At 39.5% G+C, this 17,841-nt stretch overlaps 1 protein-coding gene and 1 pseudogene across 1 annotated transcript in view; one reads left to right on the top strand and one right to left on the bottom strand.

Annotated features, from left to right (window-relative positions):
- Nucleotides 1-17,841, top strand: part of LOC124529224 (uncharacterized) — a 299,198-nt gene that overhangs the window by 24,517 nt on the left and 256,840 nt on the right. Inside the window, exons 4-6 of the mRNA XM_047103062.1 lie at nt 2,217-2,303; nt 9,405-9,473; nt 12,702-12,847. Coding sequence (XP_046959018.1) covers nt 2,217-2,303; nt 9,405-9,473; nt 12,702-12,847 — 302 coding nt within the window. The remainder of the gene's footprint in view (nt 1-2,216; nt 2,304-9,404; nt 9,474-12,701; nt 12,848-17,841) is intronic.
- LOC124528388 (60S ribosomal protein L9-like) lies at nt 3,586-6,901 on the bottom strand (annotated as a pseudogene).

The following is a 17,841-nucleotide window of genomic DNA, read 5'->3' as shown; positions in this document are numbered from 1 at the left end:
GTGTGCCTCTGCCCAGAATGAATGTGGGAGGAACGATTTGCATAGATGTCAAAACCATACGTGGACCTTTGAGGGGCCCACCTCCCAGCGGCTTGCGGAAGCACCCAGCCCTGAGGGGACACTCGGGGAGTGGGGGCTGGAGTCTCCCAGCAATCCCAGGGGGCAGGCCCCCTTGCACAGCTGGGCGGGACCCTCATCTCTCCACTGACAGCAGGGATTGAAAATGGTTACGAACCAAATAAATTTGGCTAATACATTTGGTTACAAAGCAAATCAACTTCTCCAGACTTTTGGTTAAAAATGACTTCCCTCTGTTTCTTTCTCCAAGGTCTTGATTCCCTCGGTGTTATTTACTAAGTCGTTTCAGGAGACAAAGAATTGAGTTTTGTGCTTGATGGGGTGGGGGGGATTGCAGGATCTGGGCACCGATTGTTGACGGCTGTCGCTTCCATTAATAGTAAGAAATAGACCACCCCTTGCGCTCTCATATAGGCGAGTTATTTTGCGAGCATATGGAAGACTGAGCTTAGGGTACCACAGTGCTTTGTGGTAGAGGGGGAAAAAAACCAAAAACAATCACAGTGAATGAGGGAGAACGGCTGTGTTATTGCAGTACACAAGACTTTGATTACATACTGCCAAGATTCATACCAGCCTAGTAGTTGTTGACAGATAAAGTAACAAAAATGAAACTCATTTATTTATTTTTTTCCTTTATTGAGACCTCAAGGAAAAGCAGATTTTCAGTTCTTGTACTTACTACGTTGATGGAACAGAGACTGACAGCAAAAATGTGCCAGTCCAGAAATATAAATTAAACCTCGGTTCATATCAAAATTCCATTTAGTCTTGGAAAAGGAAACGCTGGTTGGATTATTTTTGATCCTAAATCAAATATACCGTGGAGTATCACCGTGTGCCTAGTATATGTTAACCCTTTCCTGTGAATAATACTTTCAAAAGTACTATTGTTTTCAGACTACGATGCTTTATTTCTTGGACAGTGTTGGAGGCAACTTGAATTATCGTCAGAGTAGGTTATATTTTACTGAATTCAAATTACTAGCAACGGACATGTACATTTCGGTCTGCAGGAAGTATGAAACTAGATTTGGAAAATTGATAACAGGCCCTTTTCTCTCTTACAAAGTCATATTCGATGCTGCAGGTTGATTATCGGGATAAGGACAAAGGTAAGTGGGAAACATAAAGTGAGAGTTTTTGGTTCGTTTGTTGAGAGCGTTGATGTGTTTTGACCAAATTTCTGACTGCATCATTGGTAACTTCCCTTCATGTAACTTAACTTGACAGAACAAAAAAGACCTATAAGCAATACCATCTCTCACTTTCTTTTCTTTTTCTCTGTCTCTCTCCCCCTTCCTTCCTTCCTTCCTTCCTTCCTTCCTTCCTTCCTTCCTTTCCTTCCTTCCCTCCTTTTCTCCTTCCCTCCTCCCTTCCTTCCTTCCTTCCTTCCTTCCTTTCCTTCCCTCCTTTCCTCCTTCCTCCCTCCCTCCCTTCCTTCCTTCCTTCCATTCCTTTCTTCCCTCCTTTCCTCCTTCCTTCCTCCTTTCCTTCCTTCCTTTCTTTCCTCCTCCCTTCCTTCCTTCCTTCCCTTCCTTCATTCCTTCCTTCTTTTCCTCCTTCCTTCCTTCTTTTCTTTCCTTCCTTCCTTCCTTCCTTCCTTCCTTCCCTCCCTCCTCCTCTCTCTCTCTCTCTATTTTCTCTCTCTCTCTTTTTGTTCAACTGTCAACATGGAAATTTTCTACAGTTTCTCATAATGAAGGTACTAGTAAGTCAATGATAGAATTCCGGAAACAACAACACAGTTTACTTTGGGAATGATACACAAGCAGGCAAACACAACGATTGGTGAACTTGAAACATCACTGTAATCCAACAGTGTCCATTTTTTGAGTCTATCCTAAACATAATTTTGCTTAAGTTTTTTATATTATTATTCTAAAGTCTACATTTGATAATTTTCTCATTAATTTTTTAGCAACCGAAAGATAGCATGAACTTGTTTCTTGAATTACCTTTTCTGACCTTTTGCAAGATGATAATTACAAAAAAGGAGGCCTGGAAGGACTTGTACAAAAATTAAGCTTATAAAGTAGCTAAAATGGCCCTTCTGTGCTGGTGTCGATTTCAAAATTAACATTTTGGTTCATGTGCTTCTAATAATCACTGACCCTTACTTCGTGTACTTTCCACAGGAAATGAATACAGCAGAAATTACTTTGACCCACTGATGGATGAGGAAATAAACCCAAGGCAGTGTGGGATGGAGGTCAGCAGAGAGGGTGAGCTAGAATTAAGTATGTAATTTTTGTGTCAGAATATTCTTTTCCATTCATGAAAATGAGGTGACAAAGATCACACATGCAGTTCCGTTTAGATTTTGCAGCTTACAATTTAAATGGTAAGTTTTAACCACTAACAACGTGATGGGCAGAGAAGGTAATTTTTGATCAAGGACAGCCAGCTGGTCAGATAGAAGCAGCAAGAATTTGCTTTCATTTGACACGGGGCCTTAAGCAGTTTGGTGTCATTATAAGGCCTGTGTTATGTATATGAGGCGCATCATTCCTTTACAAATGCCGCCTCTGCTCTTTGAGCTTAAAATGAGCATTCTTGGATGCAGTGCAAAATTCATCTAGCATGTGGAGCTTCCTTGCCTAGTGACTACTGAATTCCTTTCATTGGAACGCATGGAACCACCACTTAAGTTTTGAACCACAAGGTGCAGTGATATGACTTCTTCTGATTTCTTCTTCTGTAACCTCGAGTCTGGTTGCAGTTGTAAAATAACAAAAACCGTATTTCACCGTTGGGCACCAGTCACTGAATCTGCACTTTTTAGTGAAAGAGAGGGGGTAAATCCTCCGATAAAAGGGATCAAACACAGTGCAAACATTTTTTGAAAAGACAGTTTTCAGTAACTATGCCTAATTTTAGACTATACAGAATCCACGGATATCATCAAAAGAGACATGTACAAGAGAAGGCGAGGACTTACTCTCAGGATAGTTTTTAGCAGTAGCCCAAGTAAGGTGAACTGAAAACTGAAAAAAAAAATCCCAGCCTTTTATTTGCCAAATACACTTGGGGGATGAAAGGTAATCCCAGTGAATTCTGGAGAGGAGTTATTGGTTGGATTCTTCCTGAAGTCTGTTTTAATTCCTCGGAGATCACAATATATAGTTGCATTGGGGGAATTTTTGTAATGTAAGGACGAAAGTTGACTTAATAAGATGTTCGATAAGATATGAATGGCTCTAACCATGGACAAGTAAGTGTAATAGAATAAAATATTGTGGGTCACTCTTCCTTAGTCCGCAGTGATTGTCCAATGCCTGTACTTCCCTCTGGGTCCTACATTTTCAAGCAGGTGGCCATCTTTACATCGTTTGCCGTCTATCTTCACCCTGGTTCAGCTTTGTTCTCATATTCATTTGTTTATCATTTGCTTTTTTCCCCCCGAGTCAATACAGCTTTTATCGCATCTTGAAAATATTACAGATAAGTCTGAAAAATCACCGGCATCTTGCTGTTTCTGTAGCTGGATGACTTAGATCTTACTCATCAGCCCTGGTGAACTGTTCCTTTCTCAGAAACATAGATAACATTCCCAAATTTTCTGACATCCTTGTTTTTAACTGTTGTAGCTTACCTAGTCAAAGCAACTGAGTTCAATCCAAGTTCAATGTCGTTTCCTTCAAGAATTCACTCATCTTTCTGGGCTTGAGAGATTGAACAAACAATGTCGGGCCTCATCTAAACCCAGCAGATGTATTTCTCACCCAAGAAATTCCGGATTCCAACAGGAGAACCATTCTCCTGAATAGCAATGTTGATGGGGAAGTGAGCATCCATAGACCTGGTCTTGTAACGGAAGCCCAGTGTAACGCCCTTGACCGTGGTCTGTATGTGACTACGGATGCTGCAAAGAGTAGCCAGTTTTTTCTTTTTTAAAAATTTTTAAAAAATATTTATTTTATTTTTGAGAGAGAGAGAGAGACAGGGTGTGAGCAGGGAAGGAGCAGAGAGAGAGGGAAACACGGAATCCAAAACAGGCTCCAAGCTCTGAGCTGTCAGCACAGAGCTCTACACGGGGCTCGAACCCACGAACTGTGAGATCATGACCTGAGCCGAAGTTGGACGCCCAACCGACTGAGCCACCCAGGTGCCCTGCCAGTTCTTTTCTGTTTCCCACCATTTGTCAAGTCAGAACCTCTTCCTTTTCTTTCCAAAGAGACTGAGTTCTGTATTGACATGATTTTTTTTTTCAACGTTTATTTATTTTTGGGACAGAGAGAGAGCATGAATGGGGGAGGGGCAGAGAGAGAGGGAGACACAGAATCGGAAACAGGCTCCAGGCTCTGAGCCATCAGCCCAGAGCCTGACGCGGGGCTCGAACTCACGGACCGCGAGATCGTGACCTGGCTGAAGTCGGACGCTTAACCGACTGCGCCACCCAGGCGCCCCTGTATTGACATGATTTAAGTCCCTTCACAGGATTCCTCCGGGGCCCTTCATGAGATCAGTGCTTCCCTTCAGAGTGATGCCGACATTTTTTGGAAGGTTGTCAGTCTCATTGCCGAGAATCGTCTTGATTCTTACAGTAGGTGTGGCAAAGCTATTTATAATTTGTTCTCTACTTACTTCCAAAACAGTTTGAGGCAGAGTATAATAGAAATGTAAATGTATATGGTGAAAGCAGAGTTCAAATATAGATGAAAGAGGGATTTTGGGGGAACCAAAAAAGGGAGAAGTAAATGTATGAGAAATAGAGGACGGTATTATACCTATACTCAAGCACTTATCTTACTTTGTGCTTCCTGGAATCTAAATATAAAGGGACAGATGTTAGACAACGTTCAATGTTTCGTAGAATTTATGACTCTTTTTCAGTGTCAACAATCTACCAACACCACCATTTTCTCTTTTTAGCAAGAAGTCCTGGCAGGATAGTATGTTAATTTTTATGTAACAAAGATTGTAGAAACAATGGACAATTGGTTCTTGGCTCTTGGTAAATACACTTTACTTAATATGGACTTCAGATCTCAGTGCTTCTATATACCATCCACTCCAAAGCTGCACAGCGTTTTATTATTTTACATGTGTATATGATCTGATGTAGGTAATATTAGCTTACGTATCAGGGTTCTCCAAAGAAACAGAGCACAGAACCAATAAATAGGCTCTCTTTTTGTTTGTATGTATTACATAATGCATATAATATACATGTATATAATACCTATATTTTATGTATATATATGTGTGTGCATACACACACACACACACACACACACACACAGGGAGAGAGAAAGAGTGACAAAAAGAAAGGGAGATTTATTTTTATTTTCCGAAATTGGTTCATGTGACTGTGGGGGCGGGCAAGTCGATCTGCAGGGCAATAGGGCAGGCTGGTAGGATGGAGATTCGGGTAAAAGTTGATGTGAAATTCAGGCAAGCATTGATATGCAGGCTTGAGACTGAATTCATCAGGGCAACAGACTGGAATGGAGGCATAGTTTCTATCTTGCAGTGTTGAGGAGAATGACTTCTTTGGGAAACCTGCATTTTCCCGTATGTCTTCAACTGATCGGATGAGGCCCACCCACATTCTGTAGAGTAATTCGCTTTACTCAAAGTGTACCAACGTAAATGTCAATCACATCTAAGAAATACTGTCACAGCAGTATCAAGACTGACGTTTGATCAAACCACTGGGCCCCACAGCTTACCCCCAGTTGACACATCAAGTTAACCATCACATGTTGAATTTATTTAATAATAACTAATTCATAATAATACCTTACAGAGTGTTGAGGCCCATGGATTTGACACACGAAATGTGTTTTCCCTGATCACCAGACTTTAATTATGCTTCTCTTTCTCTCATCACTCTTTTTCCTTTGACATGCATCCTAGTTATTATTTACATATTTATCGCCATACTTATTTCTTTAGCAGCTTTCTTTTCCACTAAACCTTAAAGGTCCTTAGATTCCAGCGTAATGTTTGGCTCATATATAGCACCTAATGTTTATTTGCTGACACGGGAATCACAAGATACATGAGATCTCGTTCTTTGTTGCCTCTCAGCATCTCTGCTGTTCCTACCCAGTCTCGAGTGAACACCAGCTCCTATCTGGAATATTTTGGACCGCTTTTGTCCACATCCGTGCCTTCTCTCCTTTAATCTGTTGTCCACACAGCATCTTGCCACTTCCTCATTGATGCTTTCTTATTGTTGCCTATTGCTTTCAAGGTAAAGACCAATATACTGTCCTTCATCTCAGGTTCCTGCCACGTGCTCACTGCGCTCTGGCCACGCGGGACTTCTTTTTGTTCTTTATATTCATGGAGCTCTTTCTGGACACCAGATACTCACAGGTGCTGGGGCAGCCTCCTTACTGGCCATTGGACTCTCTTCCCGAAGTTTTGGCTTAAATGTCAATTTTCAACTCCCTTGACTAACCAAGGTGATGTTTCCCTGTATACCTTCTTTATCACACTCATACCGAATGATCACTAATCTCTTTATTAGTGAGGTTATCCATGATATGTATTTCTCCCCATATTCTGAACACAGAGGGCAGAGATATTGCTTACCTTGCTCACTGATGAACTTTTTTAAGTTTATTTTTTTTTATTTTGAGAGAGACAGAGTCAGCGTGAGGGGAGGGGCAGAGAGAGAGAGAGGGAGACAGAGAATCCCAAGCAGGCTCTGCCCTGCCAGCACAGAGTTAGACAAGGGGCTTGAACTCACAAAACTGTGAGATCGCGACCTGAGCTGAAACCAAGAGTCGGACACTTAACCGACTGAGCCACCCAGGTGCCCCATGCTGATGAATTTTTAAATCTTACCACAGCAGATGGCATAGAACATGAGTCGACTTGAGGAATATTTGTTGAGTTCATGTATAAATGACTAAACGAACGTGAAGTGCTAAGCATAGTATCCAAAACCTGGCAAGTCTTCTGTAAACATTGGTTATTATGACTTACTGAGTGCTCAAGGGATGTCTTCAGGTGGGTATAGTAGCTCTGACCAACCAATGCAAAATCACCCAAAGTAGTTGTTACTATTTCCACTTTTAAGATGAAGAAACAAGCTTAGAGAGATTTAGTATTTTTCTTAAGATCACAGAGATCTGGCAAGCATGGAGGGGACCCCCATCTTTGGCTTTCTCTGTTCTCTTTCCCCTCGGGAGTTACATTTGTGCTGTTGGCTTTCTCTACCTTTCCCTTTGGGAAAATTTCTGGAGCGGAAAATAAGCAGATTCATCCAAATTGTTGAATTTGAGTTTGAAGGGGACATTCTCTTGTTTTCGGTTTCTGTCTTATGTAACCCGTTTGACTCTCCAGGGTTTTATTGGGGCATCATTGAGGGGGTTTCCCTACCGGGTCTGCCTGGTAAGTAAAGAAACCAGAACCTCTATCTATAACAATTATTGGTTAGGGGTCTCTTATTCAGGTTTCTCTCATACAACACCCCAAAAGTGGTCTAGAATTCATTACTTCATAGTGAAAACACAAACACTAATTCAGAATCACAGAATCTAAACTATTGAAAAAGTATGTACTTCATACACTTGCTAAATGGTTAACAAACAAGTAAAGGGGGGGGGGTGGCTGCCCTTTACTGGGTACCTACTCTATGCCAGGAATGAAGTGAGGTGCTTTATGTGTGTTATCTTCTTAACCCTCACAACTATTTCATCTTTGGGGCAAGGAGATTCGAGTTCAGAGGCTCTAAGAATCTGCCTCAGGTTACAGAGCGAGTAAGTGGCAGAGTTGGGATCTGGACGTAGGTTTGCCTCTCTCTAAAGATGTCATCTCTGTATTGATCCCATTTACCTTTTGGCTATCCATTTGTTTTAACATCCAAATGCATGTTCATTTATTTTTGTCTGTGACCCCCATCGGTGTGTCAGGACCACCAAGTCCTTATATTGAAGCTTTTATTACATCTGTAGGTATTTCCCCATCTATGCCTTTGCTATTGCTCATTGTTAACTTCCAAATAAGATTCTTTTATGAGCCATATATCAGCTTTGTAAGTTTTGTAACTGTTCCACTAAGAGTTATAAAGATCCAGGCAATGCTGGAATGCAAGTTCATGCTTCCCTGATGCAAAATTTGCAAAATGGCTTCCAGAAATGGCCCCTCTCCATTTTCCCAAAGTGTTGGGGTGGTAGGAGGTTTGTGCTGGCCCTTGTCAGGAAAAGAACGCTTGCAGGTCAACTGCTACTTGGGAAAGCCATCTGCAGGAATCAATAAGCAGAAGCTACTAACTTTAAAGACCTTTTTAGGTTGCCCTTTCAACCATTCTATCTGGCTCCAGCAACCTAAGCCTATGAGTATAGGCTACGCTGGATTTTTTCCCCAACACTAATGTTCAAAAGATCATAGGCATGGATAGAAAGGGGAGACCTGGAATTTTCAGGAGCTTCTAACTGGCTCAGTGAAGACCCCTCAAGGCTCTTCTAGACCACTTGGTGGTAGAGTTTCAGGTGTGAGTTGCAGAGTTTAATGACCATCTTCAGCATTGGCTCACCCATGGAGTGCAAAGAGAGAGATAAGTAGTAGGAATACTTGGGCTGGATTAAAACTACTACTGTAAAAGTGCAACCACAGTTTAGCTGGTTCACTTGCCTTCTATGGGAAGGGGAACATATTTGATGTATGTATGTATATTCGAATTCTAAGACTGGGGTGGTCATCCACATTGGCATCGTTTATGTTTGGTTCTTTCCAGTAGCAAATCTACCTGGATGATTCTTTAAACCCTCTTCCAGTGTCGTGTTTTTATGATTATGTGTTTTTTCTTTGATTCTTTGGTTGTTTGTGTTTTTTGTACTGACATAACCTTGTTACTTTAGGTTCACAAAAGAACTAAGTAGCATTTGTATTTGCTATTATATTGCATTAGCATATATATGGGAATCTAAGACCACCTAACACCACCCAAGTTTGTTTTTTCCTATATATATTCAGTAAAAAATAAGATATACAGCGAGTATTAGTAGAAAATATTCATTTTGCTTAAATATTCTTTTCTATGATTTGACAAACCATAATGGCTTGTTCTGAAATGACTCTTGTGTAGTATATACCATATTCCATTGAATATCAGATCACTTTTAATGGAGAAGAAGTATCCTATTATGAATAGCCTGTGATATACATTTAAAAGTCCTTGTTCCAGTTATCATTGATTTACTAAAGGTTTTTTTTTTAAATTTCAGAACAAGGCAGCATATTGGATGGAATTTGTGTCTATGACCTATAAATAACCAAATAGCCATAATGGTTGATAATTTCTTTTTGTAATTAAATTAACTGATGAGAAAGTTACCATAAATATGTTCTTTTAGCACCCCTGCAAGTTGATACTAGAATTCTCAATGATCGATTAATGAAGCTGTTTGAGGAGAGAGGACAAGGAGAAGCCCAAGGTAGGAGACTAATTATTTTCAACCTTTTGTATTAACATTAGTTGCAAATTCATTAAGACGGTTTCTTGCAAAAGCTAATCTGTATTTTCTAAATATAACCATTGATTGGTGACCTATGTGTGCTTCTGATGGCTGCAAATCCCTAAATATAGCTAAAGTTGGGGGGAAAGCTAAACATGGCCCAATTTTCTGTAAGTACATAGAATTCATAACCCTAAATGGCAAAAATGATTTACTTACTATTGCGGGATCTTACAATGGCATATGGCATATTTGGATTCTCTAATATGAAGCCATTCTTTTTAAAGAGTGTGTTTTAGCTTTTAAATAAGTGCTTTGGGTGATAGAAGACAAGTAGTATATTGTCTTCAATCTTAGCATGGGAGTTCATATTTATGAATGTTAGCCTCTTTAAGTAAGTAATTCTCATGTGTATTAATCTAGGAATTTAAAGGTAATCCCTTAAAAACTAAAATCTAAATTCTTAGGTTAACACATACAAATTCATGCCAGAACCACACTGGAGTTTTTACCAAAGCATTAAGTGTCAGTTGTATACACATGAATTCAAATTCATGGGGAAAAATTCTTTTTTTTTTTTCTTTAGTGTTTGCTTAGTTCTCCTCAAATGATCATTTTGTCTTTCTAATTTAAATAATTCTTTAAAATTCATGTGAGGAGGCAGGACTCATGGTTAAGCCCTCTATATTTTATGGTAGTTTTCTATTGACTTTATGTTTAATCTTCACCATTTACTGTGTGACCTTGGGCCAATTTCTTAACGTTTCTTTGCCACTTCTGTGAAACGGACATATCATACTTGCCACAACGGGGTAGCTACGGGGATTAAATTATTAATTATTATGTGGGCAGACATCATAAGCACATACAGAGAATAATGAAGATAACTGATGATAACTGATAATTGATGAAATGATGGTGAAGATAATTGATGATAATGAAAATATTAACACCAGCTAAACATTTACTGAGTTCTTACTACGTGCCTGGCACTGTCTTAAGACCATTCTATTCTAAATAGTGTAAATATTAATTTATTTAAATGTCATAACAATCCTAAAGGTTAGGCCCCGTTTTTAAATCCCCATTTACAGAATAGCATCCCCTAAAAATTTTATTCCTGCCTAGATACATCTCCCGTTTGCGTTTTAATGATCAGATTGTGTGACTTTTTATTTCATTTTGTCTTTATAAACCAAACAAACTCATTTTTCAAGCCAGCTTGATCCCTCGTTTTGAGAAATCCTAACTTGAATAATCAATTAGGACTCCCCCGGAAAGCAGAATGCAGTAGAACCAATAGAAAGAGAGAGTTATGGGGGCTGGCAAGTCTGAAATCCTTAGGACATACTGGTAGGGTGGGGATTCAGGTAAGAGTTGATATGAAATTCAGGCAGGAGTTGAAGGCTTGAGTCATAATCTCACAGGACAGCTGGCTGGAGATTCAAGTAAGATAGAGGTATAGTCGTGAGATGGAAATCCACAGAGCAGACCAGCAGGCCAAGAACTCAGGCCATATTTCCTAGCTTGCAGTCTTGAGACCCTCCTTCCTTTTTGGAACACCCGATCTTTTAGTCTTAGGGCTTTCCGATGACTGGGTGAGGCCCACCCACATCATGAAGGGTGATCTATGTTGCTCAAAGTCTACTGACCTTTTAAATGTTAATCACATCTAAAAATCACATTGGATGGCAACATCTAGACCCGGATGTGAACAAAGAACTGGACGCCACAGCCCAGCCAAGCGGACACATAAAATTAAACATCATAAATGGTTATGTTTGAGTAAGTGAGGCTTCTATATTTTTAGTCTAATATCTGAGTCAGCAAATAGATATTGAATACCTTTTTGTGTGTGTGTGCTAAACATTGAGCAATGCACTTTTCTATCTATCACGTCCCTTCGATTCTGACACGTCTTTGCAACTTGGATCCTGGAAGCCACCCAGGTACACGTTTACAGGTAGCACCTAACAGCCTTTTGAAATCATTTGTGAGCTTACAAAAGTCTTATGGAACTTGCAGAGTGAATAGTAAGGCTCCTTATCAGCTATATTATACACGAGGATATAATTGAGCTCTAGAAGGTTTAAAGACTCGTGCAAGGCAAGACAGTGTATCCGTGAACAAAGAAGAAAGGCCAACAGGACTCTGGACACTGTAGTCCAGTGCTCTCTCTCTTCAGTTCCCCGTCTCACATCCTGCTGGAAACCAAGCTCTCTTCCTTTGGTTAAAAGTGCCTAGATTTTTGTTAAAATTCTAACTTTGGAAGGCGTGGAAAATCCCGTATTTTATCTTCCGGCGTTTTTGTTTCCGAGCCTGGAAGAGAGACGTTTGTTTTATATTTACAGTGTCCATCCAGCTAGATGAAGAAATGCACTTTGTAGATGCTACCGTTTTCAGATGATCGAGAGAGAAATAACGTACAGGCAGCGTTTATAGACATGCAGGCATTTCTATGCAAATAAACAGGGCAACCCAAATAAAGTCCCTCTGTGTTTGCATAGCTTGGGAACTGTTCTCAGTGTTCCCCACTTGAAAAATGAACCCGGGGCGCCTGGGTGGCTCGGTTGGTTAAGTGTCTGACTTTGGCTCAGGTTCGTGAGTTCAAGCCCCACATAGGGCTCGGTGCTGACAGCTCAGAGCCTGGAGCTTGCTTCAGATTCTGTGTCTCCCTCTCTCTCTGCCCCTCCCCCCACTCATGCTCTGTCTCTGTCTCTCTCTCAAAAATAAAGAAACATTAAAAGAAAAGAAAAGAAAAATGAACCCAAGTGCACTGGCCTCTTCTGAAACTCTTCATCTCCTGAGTTGGTTTTAGCAAAACAACAAGAACTGCTAGATGTTGTGGTAAACAACATGTAATATTAAGGCACTGAAACACAGGGTTTCTACACTTTAGGATCTATTTGGTAAGTGGGAAAAAAGGCTGGAATGCAGAACCTATACTTTACCCACTTTGTGAGCATCATAGGAAGAGGAACAAAAGTTGTTGGCGTTGTGGTTGTGTTTTAATCTTAAAACTTGCTCCGGGCTTTAGCGATTTCCTGGTACATTAGACAGAAAATAATTTGCTTAAACTGTAGATTACGGAAAACCAAGCTTTATCCCCTATAAGAAAAAAAAAGTGGTTAGATTACTGTGTGTTAAGCCAACGTTAAATTGACATAGAGAAAGTCAAATTTCGTGTGATCCTTTTGGGGTGAATAGATGGGAGCCGCCAGGAGGAGATTTTGGATTCTGAAGAGACAGTGAATTCCAGAAAGAGACCGGAATCCCACAAAGAGGGCAGCGAGGCATCTGAAGGATATGTTCAGAAAAATACAATTCTGCTTGGAAGTTCTTCTTTGGAACAGGTCAGCATTCAAATATACATCGATAAATGTTAAAATAATCGCTCTCCTTTTTTAAAAATATTTATTTATTTTGGGGAAAGCACAAGTGGGGGAGGGGCAGAGACAGGGGGACAGAGAATCTGAAGTGGGCTCCGTGCTGGTGGGCTGACAGCAGAGAACCCCATGTGGGGCTCGAACTCACGAGCCCCGAGATCATGACCTGGGCCAAAGTCCCACACTCAATTGACTAAGCCACCCAGGTGCCCAAAGATAATCTTTTTCTAAGGTAACAGTTGAAATGTCGGTCCTGCCCATTGTCTCTTGATTTTCCCAACCCATGCCTGTCTAGAACGCATGATTCATGACTCACCCAAATCTTTTCCCTCATTTTTCGTACATGTTGTATCACGCAGAACTCATGCTGTTTCTCAATATCAATCCCAGCCCTCACACAATTTAGTTTTACTTCATCCGGTTTTACTTCATGCTAAGCTTGCTCACAGGTAGCATATTATGAACGGTCTGTAATGAAATCTGAAAACAGCATCAACATACTTGGATACAATTAAGAAAGTACTTGGATCTGTTTTGCATGACACGTGAATAATCCGGTATTTGTGAAGTCACCGTTTAAAAGGGAACTTGGACATTTTAACTGTTGTGACTCATGCCCCACAAGGCCGTCTGTAGCCCATGGATTGTGTTGACTTTGGAAACACTTTCCTGTTTTCTGTATGTGTTTCTGTTGACCCATGATGTAACATTATGTGCTCAGATCCACCAAAGAGAGAAGTGTTACACATGGGTAGTTCCAGAGGGGTGTGTGTGTGTGTGTGTGTGTGTGTGTGTGTGTTGTTGTTGTTTGTGAAAGGTAAGCTGATTCAGGCCAAAAAGGAAAAAAATATCACCAGGGACAAGTTATATAGCCAGAAGGAGATGACTCATACATAAAATATCCAACACAAAGGAGGTACTCCTTAAATGGCAGGAAAGAAACAATGGCGTTCTTCCCAGGGGAAAACCTAGTTATCTGCAACTGATTAAGAACAGGTACATCATATACAATAAATGATAGGAAATGTCCAGGAAGAGAGTTTAAAAATAAAATTATTTTATTTTTCATTCAATACTTATTGGAAAAACAAGGTATTGTTGTGCCCCTGAATTTCTTCTGTGATCAAGTTTGTTAAAGCTATGCACCTAATTGATTGGTTTTGTTTCTGGCTGGGTCATTCTCAGACCTAAGTCATTTCATGCCTTTCCTACAAGCTTTCTAATGTCTAGGAGATAGAAAATGTCTTCATAAAAATTCGTAGGGTTAGTTTATTCAATTAAGTCACCAGGCTTTCGGGAGGTTTGAAGACACGATTTATGTGTAATATGCCATAATAAGGAAAATTATTTTAAGTTTTTGTCTTGATTTTACAAATAAAATATTGGATTTGGGGTAGTGGAGGAATAACATGCTAGCTTGAACCAAGCATCTTCCAGGGGCACATTCTAAAAAGCTTACCAGTGTGTAAGGTGCCTGGGTGGCTCAGTTGGTTAAGAATCTGACTTCTTGATTTCGGCTCAGGTCATGATCTCAGGTCCCTGGGATCGAACCCTGTGTCAGACTCTCCAATGACAGTGTAGAGACTGCTTATGACTTTTCCTCCCTCTCTCTCTGTCATTCCCCTACTAGGGTGCTCTCTTTCTTTCTCTCAAAATAAATAAACATTAAAAAAAGCTTATCAGGTGTCTTAGCTACCCTTACTTTTTTAAATACTTTTTTTTTAAGTTTATTGACTTATTTTGAGAGAGGGGAGAGAGGCCGAGAGAGAGGGAGACTCTCAAGCAGCCTCTTCCCTCTCAGCACGCAGCCTGACACTGGGCCAGAAATCACAAAAGTGTGAGATCAGGACCTGAGCTGAAATCAAGAGTGGGATGCTCAACCCACTGAGCCACCCCCTTTTCTAAATTCTTTACAACTGACTGGCATTTGGCAACGGGACTGAATCAAATCTAGTATTCTGCATGAGTGAAAGTCACGTCTGAACCCTCATTCTCCAAATACCAGCAAAAATGTAGAAGTGTAAAATCCATAATGAAATCTCCATAAATAAAAGACGGATTTCATAAGACACTTTAACAGATTAACCAGTATATTTTCTGTAGGCCGGACTGTATTTACCTCTGTAGTTAATATGGAAAAAGTTTTGGAGATGGAATGGATTTTTATTTTTATTTATTAAAAAAATTTTTTTAGGTGTTTATTCATTTTTGAAAGACAGAGAGAAATAGAGCACAAGCAGGGGTGGGGCAGAGATTGGGGTGGGGGGACACAGACTCTGAAGCAGGCTCCAGGCTCTGAGCTGTCAGCACAGAGCTCAATGTGGGGCTCGAACTCATGAACCGTGAGATCATGACCTGAGCCAAAGTCGGCCTCTCAACCGACTGAGCCACCCAGGCGCCCCTGAAATGGATTTTTATAAATCGCTAAGGACATTTACATGAGCTCAACTTCTACATGATTACTGAACCAATACAGTCGCTTATGCATCACTCCTTAAATATTATATTAAATATAAATTAAGATATCATGAATAAAATTATAAAGATAAACAGGACAAGAGCACAAACATCATATCATGGTGAGAAAAAAAAAAGCAGTGGTGACTTTCCACATGGTAATTCAAGGGATTGGTTAAATCTACATAAGAAAAATTTACTGTCCAATTTATGGCACTCACATGTTTCCTTCTTTAGCCTCCATTGTAGGTATTTAGTTTTCTTCCTCATTAGTTACCTGGCATACGTTTTTGAACATCCCAGGAAACAAAAGGTTTCAGATGGGGGCATTCTTGTCAAAGCTGACTGGCATTGAAGGAGAAACAGGTTACCATGTAGAATGAGTAAACACATTCCACTGATGTCATCTTTGCTCTGAAAAATCTTTATCTAATGCGGTCACAATCAATTGTTGATTTACTTACTGTCAGTTCACATTCCATCAGCACCTCCAAGTGAAAAGAGATTTGCAAAATGAAAACATGTTATTAGTTGTTACTTTTTTTTCATAGAGATTTATTTCATATATTACCTTTTTTTTTTTTTTGCTGTGATTGATAGTATTTTAGTTTTAGTTCCTACTAAAAGATAAAATTGTTTCCATCTTTTCTTTCCTCCTTTCCAATAGTAGGATCTATTAGGCAAGTGGGGTCACTGGAGAAATTTATGTCATTAAAAAATGTGTGGATACGTAGCGGAACAGCAACCTGAGAGTGACAAAGACAACTAATTCTGCAATCAGGCAAAATTGGACGATCCGAGCATCTATCTCAGGTGTTGGACATGGTCTAAGGATAGCGTTTTAGATATCTAGAGACTGAGTAGGCTGGTCATTCTTCAAAAAAAACCCCATTAACATAATTTCTTAGAAATGAAAATTTAGCATCTCTAAACTCCCAGAAAGTTTGAGGTTCTGTTATGGTATACAGATCTAAAGTGCAAAATTCTTTATTTCAGATGCATTTCTTTTGGTATTCAAGTAAGTCATAGGGTATGGTTTATGTGCTCCTATGAAAATCCAGGCGCCTACTAGGACATGTTCCAGAACAGGAAGCCACTCCACTTCTGTATGGAATTGAGTCAAGGAAGGAGAAAGTGCCGTGATTTGGAGGACAGGTTTATATGTGCTGATACAACTATATGTACATAGGAAAAGACAAAGTAGGATAGCTGAATAATCTTTGGTAGGTTGTCACGTTCTATGAAACTTCTAGATCCTTTTCTACATTCGCATATTTAAAATTGTAGTAAAGTGGTTCCTGACATCTCTAGCCATTCATTCCCCTTTGTCTTTTATTAATATATAGTCCACCACCAATAACAATCAGGCTTCCTCAGAGTTCAAGGCAAGTTCCAAGTGGCTGTATTAGCATTTTGACCAGATATCCTTTTACCTGTAGTAAAACAGATCAACATTTCTGAAACAAAGTTATTGATGCAAATCAATCACAAAACATGATTTTTTAATGTCTATTTTTAAAACAAAATAGGGTCAGTTTGACACATTATTTAATAATTCTATTCTTTTCTTTGCCCAACTCTCCCCATTCTCATGTAAAGTTCCTTGTCTAACCAAATTTCCTTCAGAAAGTCAGGCTTCAATTATATATCAGCAAATGAAAATTTGTGCTGAATGAGACAGAAATGAGACTAGTACATTATGTTCAAAGGAAAGGAACCCCATACATGATATTTAACACTCAAAATAGTACTTCAACAAATATGTCAAGATACGCTTTATTCCATGATCTCCTGTACAGAGAGGGTCATTTTTTTCTAATCTTCAAAACCAAGTACAGAGCCTGGCAGAAAACATAAAGTATACTCTTGTTAAATTTTTTTAAATGTTTTATTTATTTGAGTGTGTGTGTGCGAGAGAAAGAGAGCTGTCAGCTTAGAGCCTGATGCAGGGCTCGAACTCACAAACCATGAGATCATGACCTGAGCCAAAGTCAGAAGGTAACCAAGAGAGCCACCCAGGGGCCCCAGTATACTCTTATTTTTAAATGAATGAATGAATAAATGAGTGAGTGCTGTCGATAACTAATAGGGCAAAATTATCATGGATATCATTAGCATAGAGATGTTCTCTGATATTAATTTTCTCTAATACAGTCTAATGTCATTATGTGGAGTGTTAGGATTCGGTACTTTTGTGCATATCATCTCAATTATATTGAAAAATATTTGTGTCGTAGGATAAAGAAAAATAGTTTTTATGTCTTATGGGCTTATTGAGGTATAATTGAAAAATGAAATTGTACTATATTTAAAGTGTGTACTGTAATGATTTGGTATACTTTTTGGTTGTTTTCATGAGAGTGCTTAAGATCTACTGTCTTAGCAAACTTCAAATGTACAATATACTATTAACGATAGTCACGATGATGTACATTAGACCTTTAGAACTTACTCAACGTACACCTGGAAATTTGTGCCTTTGAGCAACATTTCCCCACTTCTCA

This window comes from Lynx rufus, unplaced genomic scaffold (genome assembly GCF_022079265.1).
Source record: "Lynx rufus isolate CCGP_SWC_20201006 ecotype Redwood Valley unplaced genomic scaffold, mLynRuf1.p SCAF_6, whole genome shotgun sequence".
In the NCBI taxonomy this organism is placed as follows: domain Eukaryota; kingdom Metazoa; phylum Chordata; class Mammalia; order Carnivora; family Felidae; genus Lynx; species Lynx rufus.
Note: the sequence above shows the minus strand (reverse complement) of the source record. Positions and strands in the feature narration are given on the sequence as shown.